The following is a 22,553-nucleotide window of genomic DNA, read 5'->3' on the forward strand; positions in this document are numbered from 1 at the left end:
GATTTTAGTGAGGCTCCACTAATTGGGCTGCATTTTGCCATCATATGAAATGTTGTGCTTTAATTAAAACAATCCCTGAGTTTTTATCTTTTCCAATTGTGAATACAGAGTCACAACACTATCAATTGATGTGTAAACACTAGAATGACAGTAACCACCACCTGCCTCTGCTGAAGAGAGAGGGTTGGGTCCTCTGTAGAATAAGGGGGAAAATGTTCTTTACAGTGAGGTATGTGCCCTAGGAAATGTATTGTCTCACCTTGCTACATGCTGCCTGGGACTGGGGTAATGGCCTGACTTCTCAACAGGCTCACACTCTAGGTCAGAGCTGTCACCCAGGTTTCCGCAGTTTGGGCATACAAATATTTTAAAGTTTTAGTTCCCTGACTAAAACTCACAATGGAAGGAGGCTGCTCCACTTCTCCAGGAGTGTAAGGGGATGCTGTGTATACACATTTGTTCTTCAATATCATTCTGCTGTGCCCATGTATACACACTGGGGCTTTAAGGAAAAGTATCACCGAGTGAGTGTTAGCAATACTGATTACCTGAAGGATGTCCCAGGGCAGCTAAAGTCCACTGAGAAATCCTGATAAGCTGCAAATGTGCTTAAAAGAGCAACACTTCTCTGTCTGTCTGTCTGTCTCTCTCTCTCTCTCTCTCACACACACACACACACACACACACACACACACACACACACACACACACACCTACCTCTCAACACATTCTTGCTTTATTTTTATTGTTACTTCAGATACTTCCTGCAATGCACATATTTTGCTGTAAGTTTATTCTTTTGAAGTGCTGTCATTTGAGTTATTTGACCAGTCTATGCATTTCATACTTTTTATTTCTGTCTTATGCTTATATTTAATTCTTTGAGTAGTGAGTTCTAAAATGGCTAACCTGTCCCTGATGAAGCGATTATCCCTATGGTAACTTTTAATAAATACAAATTAAATCTAGGTTTTGTGTTTCTATTGGTGGTGCACATCTGCACATTACCTCATTAATTTGGTACACAACAAAATCCATTTTGCATATATACGTATGGAAAAAATTAAACTGAACATTGCTGGACAACAGTAAAGAGCAGTTCAACGACAGTCTGAGTCAATGCTGGATGACAGCTGACTATGCCTTTGGCAGATTAAAGACATGCTGGTGATGCCTCTATGGCAGGTTAGATCATAATGAAGATAATATTCCCATGGCCATTGCCATAGCCATGTGCTATACGTTGCATAATCTCTGTGAAGCTAAGGGTGAAAGGTTTGCTCAAGGATGGAGTGCTATGGTAGACCACTTGGCTGTTGATTTTAAGCAACCACATACCAGCGCTATCAGAGGAGCTCAGAGGCGGACAATTTGAATCAGGGGGGCTTTGAGGCAGCACTTTGACAATGAGCACTAGTTATGTAACCCTCTGTCAGAGATGCTTCAATTTATATTACCTGTAGTTTTCCTAGGAGGCAAGGGTGACATTTGGGGTCTTATAGACCAGTAAAAAAAAGATTAAAGTGTCTGTGCATGTATTGATAGTGCCTAAAATCTCAATTTGTAGAAAACTAATAAAGACAATTTACCATTATACATGTTTTCTTTTATTGCACAAGAAATAGCACACACAGATGTTTGGCTGGAAAGGAGAAATGAAGGAAGAACAGACTTTCACAATGGTGTGTAGGTCCAGCTATCATAGTGAAAGTTGTCTGAGGAGGTGGAGTGAAGGGGAAACCAAGAAGTCCTGGAAAGTGGAAGGAATGTGCGGCCAGAGTTTGGGAGAGCATGAAAAAAAAGAGTTCTGAATGTGTTGCAGGGAAGACCGAGGACAGATCTGCTCAATCTGCAGAATTAAGGATGTCAGCATCTGTGTTTGCTCCTCCATTACTTTAATTATCTGCTCAGTTGTATCCTTAAATGCATGATTCTCTTTTCTGCCCTGCTGTTCAGCTTCCCAGCACTCCTTGCATTCCCTTTTTTCCTGCACTGGCGCACTCCAGCACCTCCCAGAACGTGTCTTCTTTCCTGCTTCTTGGATTCTTCTTTATTTGCTGGAGACACTTGGTCGGGGTGTGTGGAATGTTCCTGAGGGCCACATCTGGTGAAGCACATGGGACAATTCATAGAAGTGGGACTGTTAAATTCACAAACAGCACTGAAACATTTCAGTTAGATACACCTTTTGCAACATTGCAAGCACTTTCTCTCTGATCCCACTAGGCACACATCTCTGAACACCCAAAGCGCGTGTTGGCCAGGTGGGAGGCAATGGAGAAGCGGGACACTCCACATTGAGAAAAGAGCACACACTCGTTCAAAGTGTTGTAGTGCAGCGTTCTAAGGAAAAATTGGGCTGGGGTCATTCTGGCAGATCTCTCACTGCTAAGGGTAAACAGGGAAACTAGAGTATATCAGCTTCAAGCATTTGGTTTCTGTCCTACTCCTTACGCAGCTTGCCTATATGCCGCTTTGATCCCTGTCCAAGTGATTGCCAAATGGCACAGGAAAGTTTCCTAGAATAGGAGAAGGACCGAAGCTGCACTGCCACGGAACCTGTGGCAGAGGATTAACGAGTATCTCCAGGAAATTTTCCTGGAGCTCTCTCTGGAGATTCCCATGAAATCTTGGTGTGTATCAACACCCCATTCTGCCATACTGATTAGCTACACAGAAAAATGTCCAGCTTCCAAAAACACAGTCAGCCTCCCATATTTCTATCACCTGAACCCCCTCGGCACAACACAAACCATAGCCACTTACCACCTCATTTATTACTCCCTGAAAAGCAACTGCTGAAACTGACACCGCTGGAATGCATAACAATTTCTGTCTGGCTGCCCGCCCCACCAGGTGACCCCGCTGGGAGGGGCACATCCTCATCTAACTCCACCCCTTCATCAATAACTTTGTCCTCTGGGTTAGATCCTTCTTTTGCTGCCTCCAGGCCCTCTGAAGTATCAACGGGGCTCTGGGCGGTGGAGATGGGGTCGCCACCAAGGATAGTGTCCAGCTCCTTATAGAACTAACAGATCTTAGATGAAGCACCAGAGCAAAGGTTTGTGTCTCTCACTTTATGGTACACCTGCCTCAGCGCCTTTATCTTCACTTTGCAGTGCAGGATGTCTTGATCACAGCGCTTTTCGCACATGCCTAAAGAAACATGGCCTTAGGTATCCCAATTTCTATGGCTCAGCTGCAGTTAGGACTGCACAGCCTCTCCTCATATACTGATCACATCCAGTGGCTCCGCAGAGGTAGAAGTGTGAGGGCATTTGGTGTGATAGCCCGCTGTGGTCATCTGGGAAGATGCAATGAGACCGTGCCACACTGAACCAGCAGAAAATAGAATTGCAAAAATTCCTGGGGCCTCAAAGAGGAAAGGGAGGAAGGTTGTTTACATGGCTGCAGGGCAGTGGAGTTCAAGCTGCTGAGCGGAGCAGTCAGGATGGGCATTTTAGGACACATAGATGCCAATTAAGTGATGAAACCAAGTGTGGTGTCTATACTGTCATGTTGTTTAGAAAAATGTAGAAGAAAAAGATATAAGTCTCTCATCAGGGTGGATGTAGTCAGTGCCAAAACTGGGCCAAAAGTCACCTTGCAATGTGTATACGTTCAGTTTGGTGGACAAAAGGCTTTAATCATCATCAGGAATAATTACTTGGTCTACGTGATCATCCATTTCTCTTGGAAAGAATTTCCCAATTATTGCTGATAGAAGTTGGTGGGAGACCGTCAGAGCTATTCAGTGATTTCATTACAACCAGGATATTATGTCACTACTTTACTACTGGTGCTGTGGTAGTGCCAAGAGTCACCAACCAGAAATTGAGTCCTTTTAGCAAGATCTTGAACAAACAAAAGAAAGCACTGTCCCTGCCTCAAAATTCTTATAATCCAAATGAAGGACAAGCCACAAGAAATAAGTATAACTAATTATATGAGTGAGTTGGGATGAGGGAATTGGAAAGAAGATCACTTTACAACTAATACATGCAGAAATCATGTTTCCTGCTTCCAAAATACAGCCGCTTTTAAGTTGGAATACAGTCGCTACTTAACAGCTTGCAGGAACTCTACATAGCAAATTAGAATAATATCCCACAAACTGCACAGGAAGCTTTAGGAGGCAAAATGCAAAGGCTAAACCCCCAATCTTGATAAAAATTCCATGGAAAATTGGCTCAGTTCTAAATGAGAGAAGACTCTGTAGAACCAAAGACGATTGTTAGAAGTGAATGCAAAATACAAGCATGCTGATACAAAAAACCTGAACAATGTTAGTGACTTAAAATAATGGACAAGCACTGTTTTGAGTCTTTCAGCACCTTGAACATGGGATGCTTCCTCATGGACATTAAAGATCACACAACAATCCTTCTTGCCAGTTAGGATCATTGATCAACATTTCTTGCTGAAATTCCAATTGAGATACAGAAATTGCTTTCTACCTATCTCCTCTCCTTCTAAAAACAGACATATATTTTTACACATATTGTTATGTGTAAAACTTCTATGCCGCACACCAGAGAAGTCTGTATCTTAGAGATGGGAAAAGTGAAAGGCTCTTTCACCATGAACAGCTGTAATGTTGTAAAGTTATTCCAGTGCTTGTCAGAAGAGATACACGCATCACAAAACATCCATAAGTTATCAATAAGTTCCATCAGAGAGTGCTGTCTGCAAAGCTCATTTGGGGCCTATCCTGCAAATGCCTGCTTTGATATGATGAGTAGGGCAAACCCCCGACATGCGACCGCCCGAGTTCCGACCCCCCTCACCTACAATCATTTTTGTAAGTGCAGAAGGGGCCAAAACCCCCCAACTTATGTCCTTGACCCACATGTACGATGGCGCACGGCACCTATCATAAATGAAGGTTCATGTTACGACGCCGACTTGCAACGCTTCTCCAGGAACCAATCGTGTCACAAGTTGGGGGCTGCCTGTACCCTGAATTCCCACCAATGACATCTCATAGCACTGGCCCTCGAAGAACTGCACTGTGTCAGCTATTGCAGTAAAAGTTTCTGGTTTTGTAAGAGTTGCAGTTTTTGTTGCAATAGTAACTTTTATTTTAGAGGGTTAATTTTACACATGGTAGATAGCAGCATTTTTCATCTCACTGATTAATGTTTAAACTCCACAGCAGGAACCTAGTTTCCAAGTAACCTACCTCTGACAATGCTTAATTTGTGAGGTGAGAGAGGTGGCTTGGGAACTGCATCTTTCTTTTTTTTGGTTGCAACTCCTGTGACGCTTCTGTTCTTGAGAACATCTGTTCCCCAAATCATTACCGCTAGGTTTTTTGTATACTTTGAATCTCCTTGTGTTACTTGCAGCTGGTGCCATTTCTCTTCATCTACCCAGATTCCACTGCCAAGATGGACCTAAAAGGTAGAAATAAAATAAACAACAATTACTTATCTATGGTACGCAGCACACAACATTGTCCAAGTACTATATGAATACTGATATTAAATACTACAACAACAGTAAGTTAAGACTAAGCAAACTCAGTTTTCCTAGCTTTAAAACCTTTTCCAACATTGTAGGTCAGTAAGTTTGAGTCAAACTCTTACATTTTTTGTTTCGCTTTCCTCTTTGTTTTTCCAGTGCTCTTACTCTTAACTCTTTTTTTTTCAATAGTCTCTCTCCTGAAAGAGTATGATAAAAGGAGCAGAAATAGGACAGAGAAAAATTATAATGAGCAAGTATATCTGGGACTCTCTTTATGAACTGTATTCAAGCCAATCACTTGTTCCAGCCTAATCTGGGGTCAAGGAAAAATTCTCTTAGTACATAACACAGGCTTCGCTCTTGCCAATGAAACACAATTCACTCAAATCACTCTTTGGGAGGTGGTGGGGAAGGCAGCACACTACAGCCAAATACTGGTCCCACTGAAGTCCGTGACAAAGCTCATACTGACTTCAACTGGAGCTGGATTACTCCACCACCCTACTTCAATTACAAGGGTGGTGCTTGGTGAGATGAAAGACGGATTTCAGTGCTTCAATTAATTGTTAACCCTTTGAACCCAAAAGATAGCTTGGCAAGCTTCACAAAACTTCATATTCCATCAATGAAGTTTATTCATCTCTAATGAACTGAACTTCTATCATGAAGAAATACAACAATATTTCTGTACTACTATAAAAGAAACAGGGGAGCTTCTTTCCCTCAAATGTGCAAATGTACAAAATCCTAAATGAAGGGCAGGAGGGAATAATGGATACAATTACTGTAAGAACCCAGAACTCAGAGTAGGGGATGGGCCCAGGTTCCCCTTCTGGCCACAAGTTAAGTGGTATAAATTCCAAGAGGAGGATGTAGCTTATCTGTGAGTCTGAACAAAAGGCAATGTAAAAGGTCCAGAGATGGGGCTAAAGATGCCAGGAAGGGCAAATAGACTATTTATTTATTGGACTCTTTAATACCCTCAAAAAGATTCATTTGGACTTCGTGAATTAGCCAGAAGGCCAAACCATGGAAGACCCATTATTTTAATTTCATATTCAAGGGCTATGTCAAAAACCAAAGGCAATCAAGAGTGCAATGCTGAGTTAAAGGCATAATGGAATGTGCTGTTTTTCTGACACTGTAACCATGTTAAATAATTTGGTAGCTAAAAGGAGCCCAATGGAAACTGACATGGACACTGTTTCTGAAGGGTTCTCCAAATGCGCACTGACTGCATACTGCATCCCAAGAATGGAGTTCTGCTAAGTATGGTATCATTTCTGCAGATTTATGGAAACAAGTTCATTCATTGTGTCCTTTTCTGCGTATTTAATATGTGCATTCACTTCAAACTAGCATTGATCATTCTTTGCCTCCAATTATAAGTTTCAAATATATTTGTATAATTGTCTTTTACTTTGGGATTAGTAGCTGCAACCCCATGCTGTCACATAAAGTCATAAATGTGAGATAGAAAAAAGAAAGTGGTTGAGAACTTAAAAACTGGACAATAAAAAGTCACAAACCTCCCATCATGACAAAACCTAGTAAACAACAAGAACTCTCAACCATATTTTATGGTTGTTACATCATTTTCCTGTGACTCAACAAACATTCCAAATACTCAGAATGGTGTTTGGAGTGATTGTGTGTGCTGCCAGTGTTCAGGAATGGGGGGTTGTGTTGTGCTGGAAAAGATATATGAATTTGTACATATTGTGCACGAGAGGTATATGTTGTGGTGAGATGTGTTGGTTGCATTGAGCATGGGTGGTTGTGTTGATCTGTGTCTAGGGAGTGGTGCACTGACAGATTTGTGCTTTGTGCATATGGCTGTTGCCAAAATACAGTTTTCCTCATACAACCAGTGAAACTGTTGCATGTAACTTGTCTGTAAAGGAGTCAATTGGGTGAGTTACCTCTGAGATCACAGTGCTCTAGAACTTTTGGCATGCATAGAGATACAAGCCTTTCTGTGGCTGTACACCCTTTCGGTGTAATTTGTAAAGTTGAAATGGCTGCGAATTTAAAAACTGGGTGGTAACAGATCACAAAACCCAATGATGGTTTAACCAGATGATATTCTGAATTTAAAAACAAAAAAGCCACCTACCATATTTGTTGGTATTTCTATCATTTCACACCAATTCTAAGACATAAGTTTCAGAATGACACACAGAATGAGCTCCTGGAATTTTATTATATAGATACTACTGTGTTTTGTGCACATTTAGGAAAACACTAAAACACAGTAACAGCTTACAGCAAAGACTCCATAATGCAGTGGTCCCCAACCAGTTGATCTCAATCAATTGGTCAATCTTGGAGCCTCTGCCAGTAGATTGTAGGGTTTCCACCAGATGGTTTCAACAAAAATACCGGATACACTTGACATTATATCACAATCTACATTATATCTTATTTAGAAAATACTGGACATTGTGTTTTCTAATTTATATTTTCTCAATTTGTTTCCCGAACAGAAAGCTCAAATACTGGACTATCTGGTTCAAAACTGGATACCTGGCAACCCTAGTAGATTGTGATCTCCAGTCACTAAAAGTCTGGCAGCACAGCAGGGCATTCAGCCAGGCTGCCTGCCTGCCTGGACCCCATGCTGCTCCTGAAAGCAGCTGGCTCCTGTTTCTGTGGCCCTTGGGTGGGTGGTGGCTCTGCATGATGCCTCCATCCCCAACACTGTCCCGGCCACTAGGAGTTGCAGGAACAGTACTTGCATGCACAGGCAGTGCACAGAGACCTGCTGTCTCCTCTCCCTTAAGGGCTGCAGCCCAGCAGCTGCTTCTGTGAGTGGCATGGGGCAGGCAGGCAGACTGCCTGAATTCCTTGTTGTGCTGCCTGTGGTAAGCGCTCTGGACTGGAGCTTTCACCTCACACCCCCTCCTGCACCCTTTGCCTTCTCCCATACCCCAACACTCTGTCCCAGCCCAGGAGCCCCCTCCTACATCCAAACAGTCTCTAGAGCTTGTAGCCCTCACTCCTACACCCCTGCCCAAGACTCAGCCAATTCAAACCCCACCGCTGAGAATGTTACCCTGATTTGTGACAATCCCTGAAGGATTTTGGATCTATAAACCACAAATAACACTAACAAAAAAGTAAAACTCATGAAATGCCCAGTGAATTCTAGGAGATTAGAGCAATTTGACCATATGACTCCTATACCTTAACTTCCTTTCCCCCCCCCCCCCCCAGAACTTGCACCCTCACTTCTACACCCAATCTTCTTGCTCCAGGATAAGCCTGGATCCCCCTCCCACACTCGAACCCCTCAGCTCCAACCCAGAGCCTGAACTCCCTGAGGAACCCAGCCCCTTACCCCAGCCTGTTGAAAGTGAGTGAGGGTGAGAGATGTTGAGTGAAGGAGGAGGGAGGGGGAAATGAAGTGAGTGGGGCAGATCCTGGGTTGATCTGAAATTCACAAAGTGATCTTGTGCGTAAAAAGGCTGGTGACCACTGCCACAATGCATGACATTTTGTAATGAAATCCACCTAAAGCACATTTAAAGACTATTTATAAAGTTTTTAGTTTCAAATACCTTTCCGTTCTCAAGAATATACTTGTCCATTACTGGAACGGGGGCAGGATAGTATGTTGATGTATTTGCTTCCTCACTGAATGTTTTCTGTATCTCAGGCTCAGGCTCAATTGATTCTGGTTTTCCTTTTTCAAGCTCAATGGCAGGACCTACACAGTTAAGAAAAGAAATTGGTCTGGTACCCAAAGAACACAGAATCAATCATTACTCACCAATGGTTAGCATAGACTACCACAATAATTGTGTGTGTTTTAGAATGGAAATAGGTCCAAATCAACTCTCTAATAAAATCAGGGTAAGAGCTGAGGCTCTAACCCATTCCAGCTTTAAACACTTAACCCTAAATAATTATGCTTAAAAATAACTGTATGTATGGACCACTCAAAGAATATGGGTGAGGTAGCTACAACCTGTACTCAAAGGAAAGATAATGCAACTGAGTTGAACATACAAACCAGAGATAACAACAGTTATCCTTCAAATTAGAATTACTGCATAATTACTATATTTTATCTGTGGATATCTTTCTACATACTTTTCCATGGAAAAAATTAAAAATAGTTAAAATATTCTTTAAATAGGAGTATGTAAAATAAGAATGAAAAGAGATGATATGGACAAATAAATGGACTTGGGAATACTTATGCTAAAATGCCATAAATGTAAGGAGCATCTAAGTGTTGTTAAAATTTAAATTAGAATTTTGATTGCCCGATCTATCAGCTATGCTGATTTGTATTTTAATGTAATCAACAAAAATTAAGCACTGTTAAAACAATGGAAGATTGCTAAGCAGGTGTTTGAGGTTTCTAAAAGAGATTTATCAGTGACACTAGCTTTTTAGAATTTTCTCCCCCAAAAAGTGATCTTAGAAGTGGCTTAACATTGCCTGTACATGATATAAGTATTATAAGAAAAACTTAAACAACAAATAGTCTAGTAGCACCTTAAAGACTAACAAAACATGTAGATGGTATCATGAGCTTTCGTGGGCACAACCCACTTCTTCAGATGACAGGAGTGTTGGAAGTCCAGTTCCAAGAATAAAAAGGGGGGGGGGGAGGGAAAAAATGGAGGGGAGGAAGAAAAAAAAAAAGAGACAGTGAGTAGATAAGCTTCAGAGGGACAGCAGAGTTAGTCTGTAACAGGAAAGACTTAAAAAACAACAAATAGTCTAGTAGCACCTTAAAGACTAAATAGTTATAAGAGGCTGATAAGAACCATAAGTTTGCACTTGGAAGATAAGCAACTCCAGATTCTACCCAAACATCGAGAACCATTAGCACCTTCATTGGTTGGTTGGTTAAGTCATTAAGATGTGGAAGATAATGTGGGAGCCATCCAATGTCCTGGTTCATAACATTTGCATAAGAATTCAACTTTGTGAATGAAGTTAAGTTCCAACCCTTCTCTGTGTATTTGGCTTGTGGAATTGGTCTGAAAAGAAAGGGCGACTTGGAGATCCATTAATGAGTGTCCAGGAAGATTAAAGTGTTCTCTGAAAGGTTTTTGGGTATTGCCTTTTCTGATTTGGGTCTGATTTGGGTCCATTAATTCTTTCCCATAGAGGCTGTCCAGTTTGGCCAATATACAGTGCAGTGGGGCATTGCTGGCATTTCATGGCATAGATCACATTAGTGGCTGTTCAGTTAAATGAGCCTCTGATTTGGTGGCTGATGTGATTGGGTCCAGTGATGCAATCGCTTGTGTAGATGTGTGGGCAGAGTTGACACCGGGGCTGATTGCAGGGGTGGGTTCCTGGATGATTATGATGAAGGTGTGTTGTGTGGTTACTAGAAAGAATGTGTTTGAGGTTAGGGGGCTGTCTGTAAGTGAGGGGTTATTCTTCACATGGAGCTACTGGGGTGCATTTAGTTTATTGTCAGCTGACACAAGCAACAAGGATCAACAACTCCAGTTCTTTGTACGACTCTATTCTGCAGTTCCAACTATTGGGTTTCTCAGGAATTGAATGTAAATATGGTACCAAAATAAAACCATTGGAAAGACAGCATACTTGGAGTATAGTTCACAGCAGCGTTCAGAGACATCAGCATCATTATACGGAGGTAGATCCTGACAGTGGCACCAAGCAAAGACCGAACACTTCCATTTAAAACTGGCAAAAGCAAGCTTAACTATAGATCATCTGCAAGTGGATAGATCTAAGTGGAATTGTAGAATTGTTTAACCTCTTCCCACGTTTCTTTCATGAACTGAACAAGCAGAGTTCTGATACACAACTATTCTAGAACAGTGATTTTCAGCCTATGATCCACAGACCCAGACTATGTCTAAGGGATCCATGAAGATGATTATGAAAATAAAGTTTGAGATCCAAGAAAAAGACATTCTGGTTTTCTGATCAAACATATACCATGCATAGGGCAAAATTCTAAAGTGGTATTACCACAGAAGTTCACAGTTTAACACCCTTTCCCATGTTGTGTCAAGTGCCATGCTGAGTATGTGCAACAATGATTTCTATTTACTCAGTTTTCGGTCTAAGACTTTTACGGTAGGGGTTTGCTGACCATAGGATGAATTTCCAGTGTGGCTGCACTTCCATTAACATTTTTTAGGGGTCTGCAAATGAAAAATGTTTGAAAACCATTGCCCTAGAGATTGTCTTGATCTATAGGCTGAGAAGATAACCTTCATGCCTTTTCCTGAGGCAAACTCAAATGGCAAGCTCTCTGTTCAATGAGCTCAAGGAAAATAATCCTCAAGATGTAAAATTCTGTGACATGAAGAAAAAATCAGGGGGAAAAAAGTGTGGTACAGTATTTTCTTCCTAGAATGAAAAGTGTTTCTTGGTTTAAACATTTATGCTATTTTCTACTTGGAGGTTTTTTACTGTTTGTTTACAGCCAAGTATATTGACACAGCTGGGGTTTGGTTTCCAGATTTCCCTAAAGAAGAGTAACTGGTAAAAGTCCACTGTAGCAGCAAATCTCAGGAGTCACAAAAATATTGAATTTAACTGATGTTTTATTGCTTGGAAGCCACAGATACAAAGCCTAAAATGCCTTATTTTATGCTCTAAAAGCTTGCCCTCCCCCCAAAAAAACCCATAAAGCTGCATCTAACTGGATAGGCTTCACAGTTCTTTTCACTAACTACTAAAGACTGCATTTTCAGCACAGCATGTTGTGAATTAGACATGCAACTCATTTTATTGCTTTATTGCTAATGGGAGTTGCGTGCCTAATTTGCCATGTACCACACTTTAAATTTACTTTTTAAAGTTTCTCTCTGGAAGCTTTTTGCTTTGGTGGGTTTTTTGTCTTTATTTTTTTCAAAATAAAGGAAGGGAGAGAGTGGTTCAAACCATTGCCCGTGGCCCCTGGGCTCAAGAATGCAAACGCTTATTACATAATGCTGACTTTACAAATACAGCAAAGACCATTCTTAAGAATCTGCAAAGAAAGGAAAGAAACCTTTCTAGTTCACTCCAAAATGTTTGTTTTCGTTCAGGGGACTGTTTCAGAATTACTGGTTGCTCAATATGGAACTACAACAGCTACAGCTGCAGTATCAGCAGATGCTAGGCTTTCCGCAGGCTCTTTCAATGTGTAGATCATCTCATTCTCTCTAACACACACTGCAGGTTTTGATTCTACTTGAAGTATGTGGAGTAGGGATATAAAAAAACATTAAAATAGTTAACTGGTTAAACAGATAAAATTATACCATTTAACCGTTGGCAGGCAGGCCAACGGTGGTCAAGGCTGTGTTACCACCTGCCCTCCTAGGCCGTGTCACAGTGGCCATGTCCTGCCTCATGGCCCAATGCGGCTGGAGCCACCAGCCCATCCCAGCTGGGGCCAGAAACCTGCTGGTCTGTGCCAGCATGGCCGAAATCCCACCTGACTGCTTGAGCTGCTGTGGCTGAGGCCAGGGACTTGCCTACCTGCCCGCCCAGGTCACTCCAGTGTGGCTGGGTCCCTGCCTGCTGTGGCATGGCTGGGGTCCTTCCTGGCTGCCCAAGAAGCAGACGGAGTCCAGTCAGCCTGCCAACCCAGACTGCTCCAGCAGGACCAAGGCTAGGGCCCGATCTGGCTACCTTGGTGGCTCCAGCACAGCCAGGGCCGGGGTCAGAGGAGCCAATGCAGACAGAGTCCTACCTGCCGCCCCCATCCAGCTGGTGGGGCTCAGCCAGGGCTGCTCCAGCTTGGCATGATTGGCCATCTAACTGCATTCCGATGAGCCTAATGCTTACCAGGCAGCAGGTTAAGCAGTTAACCTTTTGCATCCCTAGTGTGGAGGTGCATTTCCATTTTGTTGCAGGAGGACTCTGCTTTTCCCCATGTCTACTATAAAGAGAATATACATGATATTGAAGAATCTGGGAAACGTTCGATTTTTATATACTGTTATTGATTTGTTACTGATTTACTGTTACTCGTTGTGCTGCAATAAATGTTCCACATTTGTTCAGTTCCTAGTGCTATCTGCTAATAGGACTCTTTAGCCAGCTCTTTCCTGAGAAAGACAAAGGGTCCAGAAAGCATCTGGATTAGGAATGTGAACATGTATCTGTATTAGAGGCAGAAGGAGAGAAGCAGGAGCCGTTGCACTCCAGGCCCCGCGCATGGACCCCCACATCCGCTTCCCACAGAGGCAACAGTATAGCTGGGGAGGCCAAGAGCTGGTGCTCATAGGGAGCTGGTTTAAAACCCGGTTCCTCACATCAGCTCCCATGGAACTGCCGCCCCCCTGCCCCTCACCGCTGCCTTTGATACAGGGGTGGCAGCAGCACAGGGGAGAGAGGGAGGAGGAGACAGTACACATGTATCAGAGGCAGCAGTGCAAGCGGGGGCGGGGGGCAGATGGGAGTTGGTACACGCAGGGAGCCGGCTTTTAAGTTGGCTCCCCTTGAGCACCGGCTCCCGTGTAGCGTCCTGCCCCTCTCCCCCCCACACTGCTGCCTCTGAAAGCTGGTTCCTACCTCCTCACCCCCCATGTGAACGTGTAACCACTGAACAATTCTGCAATTATGTGTTTACACAGATCAACACATTTTAACATTCCTAAGCTGGATATGGCCATATGAGAATTCTTCTTGTGTGGGCAATTCTGTACCACCATATTCAGATGCTGCTCTACTCCCCGGCTGCATCTAGATTAAAAGCATTTCCAGAAAATCATGCCAATGGAAAAGTTTTCCGTTAAAAGCATTTTCGGAAAAGCGTGTCTAGATTGGCACGGACGCTTTTCCACAAAAGCACTTTTTGCGGAAAAGCGTCCATGGCCAATCTAGACGCACTTTTGCGCAAAAAAGCCCCGATCGCCATTTTCACGATTGGGGCTTTTTTGCGCAAAACAAATCTCAGCTGTTTACACTGGCCCTTTTGTGCAAAACTTTTGCGCAAAAGGGACTTTTGCCTGAACGGGAGCAGCATAGTATTTCCGCAAAAAGCACTGATTTCTTACAGTAGGAAGTCAGTGCTTTTGCGGAAATTCAAGCGGCCAGTGTAGACAGCTGGCAAGTTTTTCCAGAAAAGCGGCTGATTTTCCAGAAAAACTGGCCAGTCTAGACACAGCTCCCCAGTTTAGTTCCCAGGCATGGATGAGGATGTGGCTGAAATGTAGTATGTTCTTGGTAGGCTCCGCTGGGGTTATAGTTCCATTCCTGCTGTAGCCCTAGACTGCTCTTGCTAATGTCGTAACTCAGGATGACACAGACATGGCACCAAGCATGAGGAAGCTGTAACAAGCTCCCTGACAGCCCCACACAGCTGCACTGAACAGAAGTTAAGCAAAGAATCTGGGGGTACGTCTAGATTACATCCCTCTTTCGACAGAAGGATGCAAATTAGGCACTTTAAAATTGTAAATGAAGCTGGGATTTGAATTTCCCGCGCTCCATTTGTGGGCGCTCTTTCGAAAAAGCGCTATTTCAAAATTGAAACCACAGTCTAGATGCGGTTCTTTCAAAAACAGAAGCCCTTTTCGAAAGATCCTGTAAACCTCCTACCTTGTGAGGTCCCAGAGCCGAGGCCCCTGTCCCAAGCCCAAAGGTCAACCTACCAATTTTAGAGTCCCATGCTAGCCACAGGTGCTCATTTGCTGTGTAGGTGTGCATAGCATATACAGCAGCCCCTTACATGATCATGCAGGCCCTTACATAAGGAAAAAATTGTGCCCAGTCAGGTGTATTAGACAGAGGAGAGGGAAGGTAGTCAAAAAATAGTCTCTGTACCTGTGCAGAGGCCTAGCATAATATGATCCTGTCTAGAGAGGTGAATGCCATGGCAGTGCACCCCCTCCAAGCAGAAATAATGCATCTTACATGTCTTCAAGGGTTTTGGTTCAGTGGGTACCTTCTCTCCAAGCCCTTTGCTCCTTGGAGCTCTAGGAGACCATGTACTTCCAGGAAACAGTGCCTTAACATCAGAACAGAGCCCTAACATTTCTTAAATAATAGTGAACCACTAACCATCCTATCCTCCTGATGTATCTGAGGCTGCTGTGTCTGCTATGGCAAGTCATTTCCAAGACCCTTGTATAATAAATTGCACCTCAGTATCATAATGTAAAGGGCTATGAACACGGACATTCACACGGTCAGGGAAGCAGCAAGGTCCAGTAACAGAGAAAGAGATTAACTGAATTCTCTTCTAAATTTGGCCTGCAAGTTTGAAACATCAGCAATAATACACATGTCCCACAGCTGTGATTCATCCATGCAAAACAGCTATCATCGTGCACTAAGAAAGTGCAAGTCCCTAGGTGAAACAGAATGCAATTAGTTTGCATTAGCAGTAGCCTGATACAAGTATAACTGCAATAAATTATGTGTAATTTGAAACTCTAGATTCACGAATTCACCATAAACAACTAAGAATAAGTCCAGGACTACCCTTTTAAACTGTTTTTATGGGCAGCATTCATCACAGCTAATCATCTCCAGGACTAGAAACCTCTCAACAACCTTAACCATATGCTGATGTAAAGAAAGAGTATTTCTTTTCACACAGATATTTGAAATCCCTCCTATCACAATTCAAGTCCACAGTAGTTCCACATGTCTAATCATAAACTAATTTGCAACTACTTTCCCAATGGCTGACACTTTTTCTATTTGAAAACTATCACTATAGGAAAGGGACACTGAACTATCTATAGTCACTGTTTCAAGTCTTGGATAAAATGTACAATGGCTACATTTAAGGCCAACTTCTACCTCTGCATATTACTAAAGGGATGTTAGAAATCGTTTATTTTAGTAATCGTGTAACCGCAACAATTCTTAGCGGTTACATGGTTACTAAAATTCTCCCCGCGTAGGGTTGCCAGGTGTCCAGTATTTGCGGGTTCTGTCCAGTAAACAGACAAATAAACAAACAAACAAAACAACTCACCCAGGAAATACCGGACATGTGACATGTCTGGTATTTCCTTTTTCCATCAGACGGAAGCCTATCGGGGACAATTTTCCCCTGCCACATCTGGCAGGGGCGGGAGAGTGAGGAGCACAGCAGAGTCGTAATGAAGGGGGACAGGAAGGGGCACTTGCCGGGCACCATGCTGGGGGGCCGGGCTGGGGTGGGAGCGGAGCGAACGCTGCTCTGGCTCACGTGACTAGCAAAAACCCGGGAGCTGGCCACATGATGCCTCCCTCAACACCAGCTGTGGCCAACCCGCGGCTTGCAAGCTGCATGTGGCTCTTGCCCCCAAAAGTGTGGCTCGAAGCCATTCCTGCGCCCCCCCCCCCAAATGGCCTTCGCCCCCCGGCTTCCCTGTGCTAACCAGCTTGGAGCTGCAGAGTTTTAAAAATGGTACCCAAGATGTCAGCCGTCTTAAAGGGACAGACTTTCTTTTTTTTTTAATTAATTTTTTTGTTTTTGCTCAACAATTCTGTTCGGGGGGGAGGGGCTTTTTTTTTTTCCTTGACAACTTTGGTTTCCCCCCCTTCCCCCCCCCCCTCAACAAAATTTTTTTGTTAAACCATCTGGCAACTCTATCCCCACAGGGATGGCAGCCAGTGCACCCCCAGATCCTGGCCCTGCTCCCAGGGAGACCCCTGCCACCATGCGCTGCTGCCTCTGTATTAGAGGCAGCAGTGTGGGGCGGCAGCAGCCTCTGTCCATGAGGGGCTCTAAGCTCCCCACAGACAGAGGCTGCTCTGGCATCCCATCGAGAGGCTCTGTCTGCGAAGAGCCTAAGCCCACCACAGACAGAGGATATAATGCAGGGTCGCAGGCGGCTTCCCTGTACGCCCTTCAGTTAAAACTTGGATTGGCAGGTTGGGACCAGCCTGCCAGTCTGAATTCTAAATGCAGAGCATGCAGGAATAGGGTCTTTGTTGTGATTAACCAGGACTGTTAACCTATAAGTAATCACTTCTCAGTTAAATGGTTATCCGGGTAGCCGCTAACATCCCTAATTACCGGTAATAATGCCACCAAAATCTATGCCAGCATTTCCCAAACTATGGTCCACGGCCCAGTACCGGGCCATGGGAAAAAAATACCAGGCCTCAGCATGTCTGCAGGGAGGGGGGCAGAGTGGGGCGGGCTGGGAGCAGCGGGGCTGTCCCAGTGGAGATCCGGGCAGGCGGGCGGGCAGGCAGCCAAAGCAGGGCTGGGAGCGGCGGGGCTGTCCTGCAGAGATCCGGGCAGGCGGGCGGCCAAAGCAGGGCTGGAAGCGGTGGGTCTGTCTCGCAGAGATCCGGGTGGGCAGGCGACAAAAGCAGGGCTGGGGGCAGTAGGGCTGTCCCATGGAGATGCGGGTGGCGAAAGAAGGACTGGGGGAGTGGGGCTGTCCCGTGGAGATCCGGGCAGGTGGGTGGGCGGGCGGGCAGGCAGCGGAAGCAGGGTTGGGGGCAGCGGGGCTGTCCCGCAGAGATTGGGGGGGACAGGCGGGCAGCAGAAGCTGGGTTGGGAGCAGCGGGGCTGTCCCACAGAGATGGGCGGTGGGTGGGCGGGCAGCAGAAGCAGGGTTGGGGGCTGCGGGGCTGTCCGGCGGTGGAGATCGGGGAGGGCAGGTGGTGGAACCAGGGCTGGATAGGACCCGGGGGGCTGGCCGGGGGAGATCAGGAGGAGGAGGACAGGAGAATCAGTTGCCAGAAGTAGGGCTGGACGGGGGCAGTGGGGCTGGTTGGGGGAGTGGGGCTGACCGGGGAGATTGGTGGATGGTGGGGGGAACTGGCCGCTGGAAGCAGGGCTGGACGGGGGCAGCAGGGCTGGACTGGGGAGATCGGGAGGAGAAGCAGGGGGGAGTAGGACTGACCCGGGCACATGAAGACCCTGCAGACCCTGGCAGACAAGTGAGTCTGGCTGGGGATTTCATTTTGCCCCCTCCCCCCCAAATACCCTCCCTCGAGTAGTTGCAACTGTCTGGCAGTAGACACACTCAGACAGCATGAGCACATCTACAGCCAGGCAGGCAAGGACTAATACACCTAATTATAATAAAACGTACCTAATTAGAAAATACCAGGCATTTTATATGTCTGGTAATTTCTCAATTTCTTTCCCGGACAAAACCTTCAAATACTGGACTGTCCGGTACAAAACCGGACACCTGGCAACCCTGCCCTTCCTTGCACCCTCCCTCCTAGCCAGATACCCTACCCCCAATCTGCTCCTGCTCCCGCCTCCTAAAGTGCTCATGTGGCGCCAGGTCCCCCAAGCCCTGGCCCAGGCTGGGTGGAGTATGCAGCCAGGTGAAACACTGAAAATTTATTCATTTTTCATTCTTTTTTTTTTATGCACATTTATATTTTTGGGCTGAAAAAGACAGTACTGAAAAAAATGGGTTCCAACTAAAGTAAAAAGTTTGGGAAACCCTGATCTAGCCAGCTTTCTATCCATCTTACAGTCCATTTATCCAATCCATAGTCCCTTAACTTGCTGGCGAGAATATTGTGGGTGACTGTATCAAAAGCTTTGCTAACACTGGCACTGGGTGCTTTGGGAGGACCAGAAACAATGTATTTGAATATTCATAATTTGTTTATTGAATATGCAAATATGCAAATGAATGTTACCGGTCCTCCAAAAGCTCGTGAATGGATTTACTGGTCCCTGTGTCAAAAAGTTTGGGAACACCTGATCTATGCGATTGTATGGGGTAATGGGGCAGAATGTAATATGCAAACTACAGAGTCAAATATTCCACAAAGGGTAGGAATCCAAGTACTTTCTAATATTTAAGGGATTCCTCACCCCTACATTAACAACAGTGGAAATTTCACAATTAATATGCACATGTGACAGGGATGGAGCGCAAAATTAAAAAGTGCAAACCTTCATTTTTTAAAGGGCCCCAAAATTCCAGTGTACAACAAACTTTTTGGCTATGCATAGGAGTTCAAAGGAGGGGGAAAGAAGCAAAAATCCTTTGAAAAGTTATAATACAGTAGCACCCTTGCACGCTCTACACACTGCTGCTTCTTATAGCTTTCTCCATGGAGGCCAGGTGGGTAGATGGGGGCAATGGGAGCAGCAGATCTGATCAGGCAGAGAGGTTACACTGAGGGGAATTCTGTGCCACTGTGCACAATGCAGAATTCATGTCACCCTCACAATTTTTTTTCCAGTGCAGCAAACACATTCTGCTGGAGTGGCACTGCAGTTATTGCCTTTCACTCACTTGGGGCTGCTGTGGCACCAAAACAGAGGTCAGCTGGCTCACTGGACATAGCAATCAACAGCAAAGAAGGAGGATGAGAGATTGTGTTCCTCATAGCACCTTCCCCACAGGGCCAGGGGAGGATCCATGGGAATGCTGGTGGGGTCACACAGACTGGGAATCAGAAGAGCTACTGGGGGGAGGGGAAAGAGATGGGAACAGGAACTGAATGGTAGTGGGGATGCAGGGATACATGGAGATGGAGAGCAGATGTGCATGACTCAATGGAAAAGGCTAGGTATCAGCCAGGGTATGCATTGGGGAAAATCCCACTCCCTAGCAATTCCTTTCTCCTGCCCCAAAAAAATCTTGTTCCATACTTCTCCCTCCAGATTCACTCCCAGACTACTTCCCAGCAATTACTTCTCTCTTCCTCAGCTCCCCCATCACACCCCTGACTTTCCAAAACCTTTCCACCCCTGAGAGGTGCTTGAAATACATTTTATGTTGTAGTTTACAAGATTTATTACTTAAAATTCTATATTAATATACCATGTAAGGAATCTGCTTGTCAAAACACATTTCCTCAATCGTTGTCTGTATTGTTACAGACACATTTGCGCAGAAAGATACCTTGAAATAAAATCACCAGAATAATGAACCTGGCATGATTATATTGTGTTATTTTGACAAATAAAATATGCAGCATTTTAAAATATTGTACACAGAATTGTTAATATTTTGGTGCAGAATTCCATCAGGAGCCAGAGATGGAAACTCTTCGGGGTGAAGCACTAGCCAGATCAATGGGAAACATTGTCTGTTTCTGCAAAGCTGACCGTCGGGCTTGGACTGCATGGCAAAATAAGTACATGACATTTATCTTCAGCAAAATCATTCCCAATGATGAACAGACAACAAACCAGGTATTGGAAAAAGGTGCCACTAGTTTCATTAGATGTATCACTTAGATCTGAAAAGGTTTAAGAAAAAAAATCTCCTGAACACATTTCTTGAATGTTGGTAATATTAATGATTTTTAAAATGGTGCTAGAAATTGAAATCCACTATCTGGAGCCTAGGTTCCCAAACTGGGGGCGGGTGCCTCCCGGGGGGGGGGGGGGGGGTGAAGAAATTCAAGGGGGGTGCAAGGCAACCCCACCCCCCCATTAATCTCCCCCTGCCCCCCAAGAAAGAGCCCAGTCCATGCAGCTTGAGCTGGCAGGTGGGGGGGGGGGGGGGGGGCAGACTTCAAAATGGCCGCCTTAAAAGGGCAATGCCAGCTCTGCTCTTAAAAGGGCAACCCCCCCCCTTTTTTTTTTGCTCAACAAGTTTTGCTATTTTTTGGGGTGGGGGTGGTTAGGGTTTCTCAAAAATAAAAAAGGGGGTGTGATGCTGAAAAGTTTGGGAATCACTGATCTAGAGAATATATTTGGTATGTATAGAATCATTTAGGGTTTTTTTCCGCATCAGCCCATGCATGAAAGGATGCATCAAATCCCCATGACTAAGTTCCCACTAAGCTGCTGCGCCACTGCCTGTTAAGCTCTCCGTAGGGGCTCAGGGCTGCTGCGGGGAGAGGCGTGCCGTGGCCAGGGGAGAGGCACCTCTCCTCTAGCACAGAGCTGCTGATGCCTGGGGAGAACACCTCTCCACCAGCATGGAGCCTCCCCCAGCGCCCACACCCCCAGCCAGCACACACACCCTTACCTCGACCCTCTGATGCGCCCTGAGATTCCTCCCGCATCCAGAACCTCTCATCCCCAGCCCAGAACCCTCCTCCCCACACACCCTAAACCTCTGCCACAGCCCTGAGCTCCCTCCTATGCTCTGAACCCCCTCAGCCCCACTAGTGCCACACATCATCCATGTGTGGAATGAATTTTCTTATGTGGCACCAGTACAAACATGATGTTTCACACAATACCTTCCTATTGGTGCATATAACATTTTTTATGTTTGTGTGCAAAAATGAATTAAGAAAAAACTACCCTACTGGTAGGAATTATCCCTAGGAATGAAAGGCTAGTCCATAGCCTGGGTTAATTCCTATTTTGGCTTTATAACAGACTGCCAATAAAATCATGGTTAGCAGATCTTCCTGTTAATATCTGAACTAACACAATTCACAAACGTGTATCTTTTCATACAAGAAGAATTTCAGAGAACTCACTGGAATCTACAACTACCCCCATTATGTCTCTTACAACTGTGTGGAAAACCTTGCTTATTTAGCTTTACATTCTTTTTACTTATTTACTCTGAGTATTCACAATACTAAATCCATCTTCTTCAAAGTGTATTTCAAGCACACTTTGATGTGTACAAAACTACAAATATGCAAGTTTTCACAGCCAACATCGTGCATGGACAAATCTCAGATTGGTACACAAACCTCATAAACTTACGCAAATCAAGCAGGTGGCCCTCTACTCAAATGATATGAGAAAATCAGCTACCACATGCCCGAAACCACATGGAAAGCAGCATGCAAAAGCTTGGGTGTCCAACTTAGAACTGAAAATTTCAGCGGCCAGAACTTGACAATGGACACTTTTGACTATTGGGCCCTGAATTTTATTTATAAATACAAACAAATATTATTTTTAAAAGCGTAATGAAATATTAAAGTTTTTCTCATCCCTAGTGACACAGACTATTACTCTGTACTCATTCCAATATGTTAGTTATCACGGAACAACAACAAAATGTGCCATAGACTCAAGTTATTTGGAATCTAAATCCAAAACTGAATAAAACCTGCATTTAATAATCAACAATCTTTACAGCAGATCACTATGGTTATTAAAAAATACACTTAAGTTCGTGAAAAGCCATAATTTCTCAAATACTTTGGTTGTTTAAATCAAACACCCAAAAGGTTCAAGAACACATTATAACCCAATGACCTACAAAAAGTTTTTAGAAGACAAAAGTGTGCTACTT

The 22,553-nt window shown here is 44.3% G+C and overlaps 1 protein-coding gene across 5 annotated transcripts in view; it reads right to left on the reverse strand.

The window, feature by feature from the left end:
• The window catches only part of BEND5 (BEN domain containing 5), a 1,533,100-nt gene that overhangs the window by 559,145 nt on the left and 951,402 nt on the right, over nucleotides 1-22,553 (reverse strand). For 2 of the 5 annotated variants that reach the window (XM_075935949.1, XM_075935946.1), the window contains 2 exons: nucleotides 9,027-9,175; nucleotides 5,183-5,396 (listed from right to left, as the gene is read on the reverse strand). The exons of 2 other annotated variants lie outside the window; for them this stretch is intronic. In XM_075935949.1, the coding sequence (XP_075792064.1) occupies nucleotides 5,183-5,396; nucleotides 9,027-9,175 (363 nt within the window). Of the gene's footprint in view, nucleotides 1-1,588; nucleotides 2,105-5,182; nucleotides 5,397-9,026; nucleotides 9,176-22,553 lie in introns of those variants that run through there. One more of the 5 variants, XM_075935947.1, reaches the window with a different exon arrangement.

Source organism: Pelodiscus sinensis, chromosome 9, assembly GCF_049634645.1.
Source record: "Pelodiscus sinensis isolate JC-2024 chromosome 9, ASM4963464v1, whole genome shotgun sequence".
Classification (NCBI taxonomy): domain Eukaryota; kingdom Metazoa; phylum Chordata; order Testudines; family Trionychidae; genus Pelodiscus; species Pelodiscus sinensis.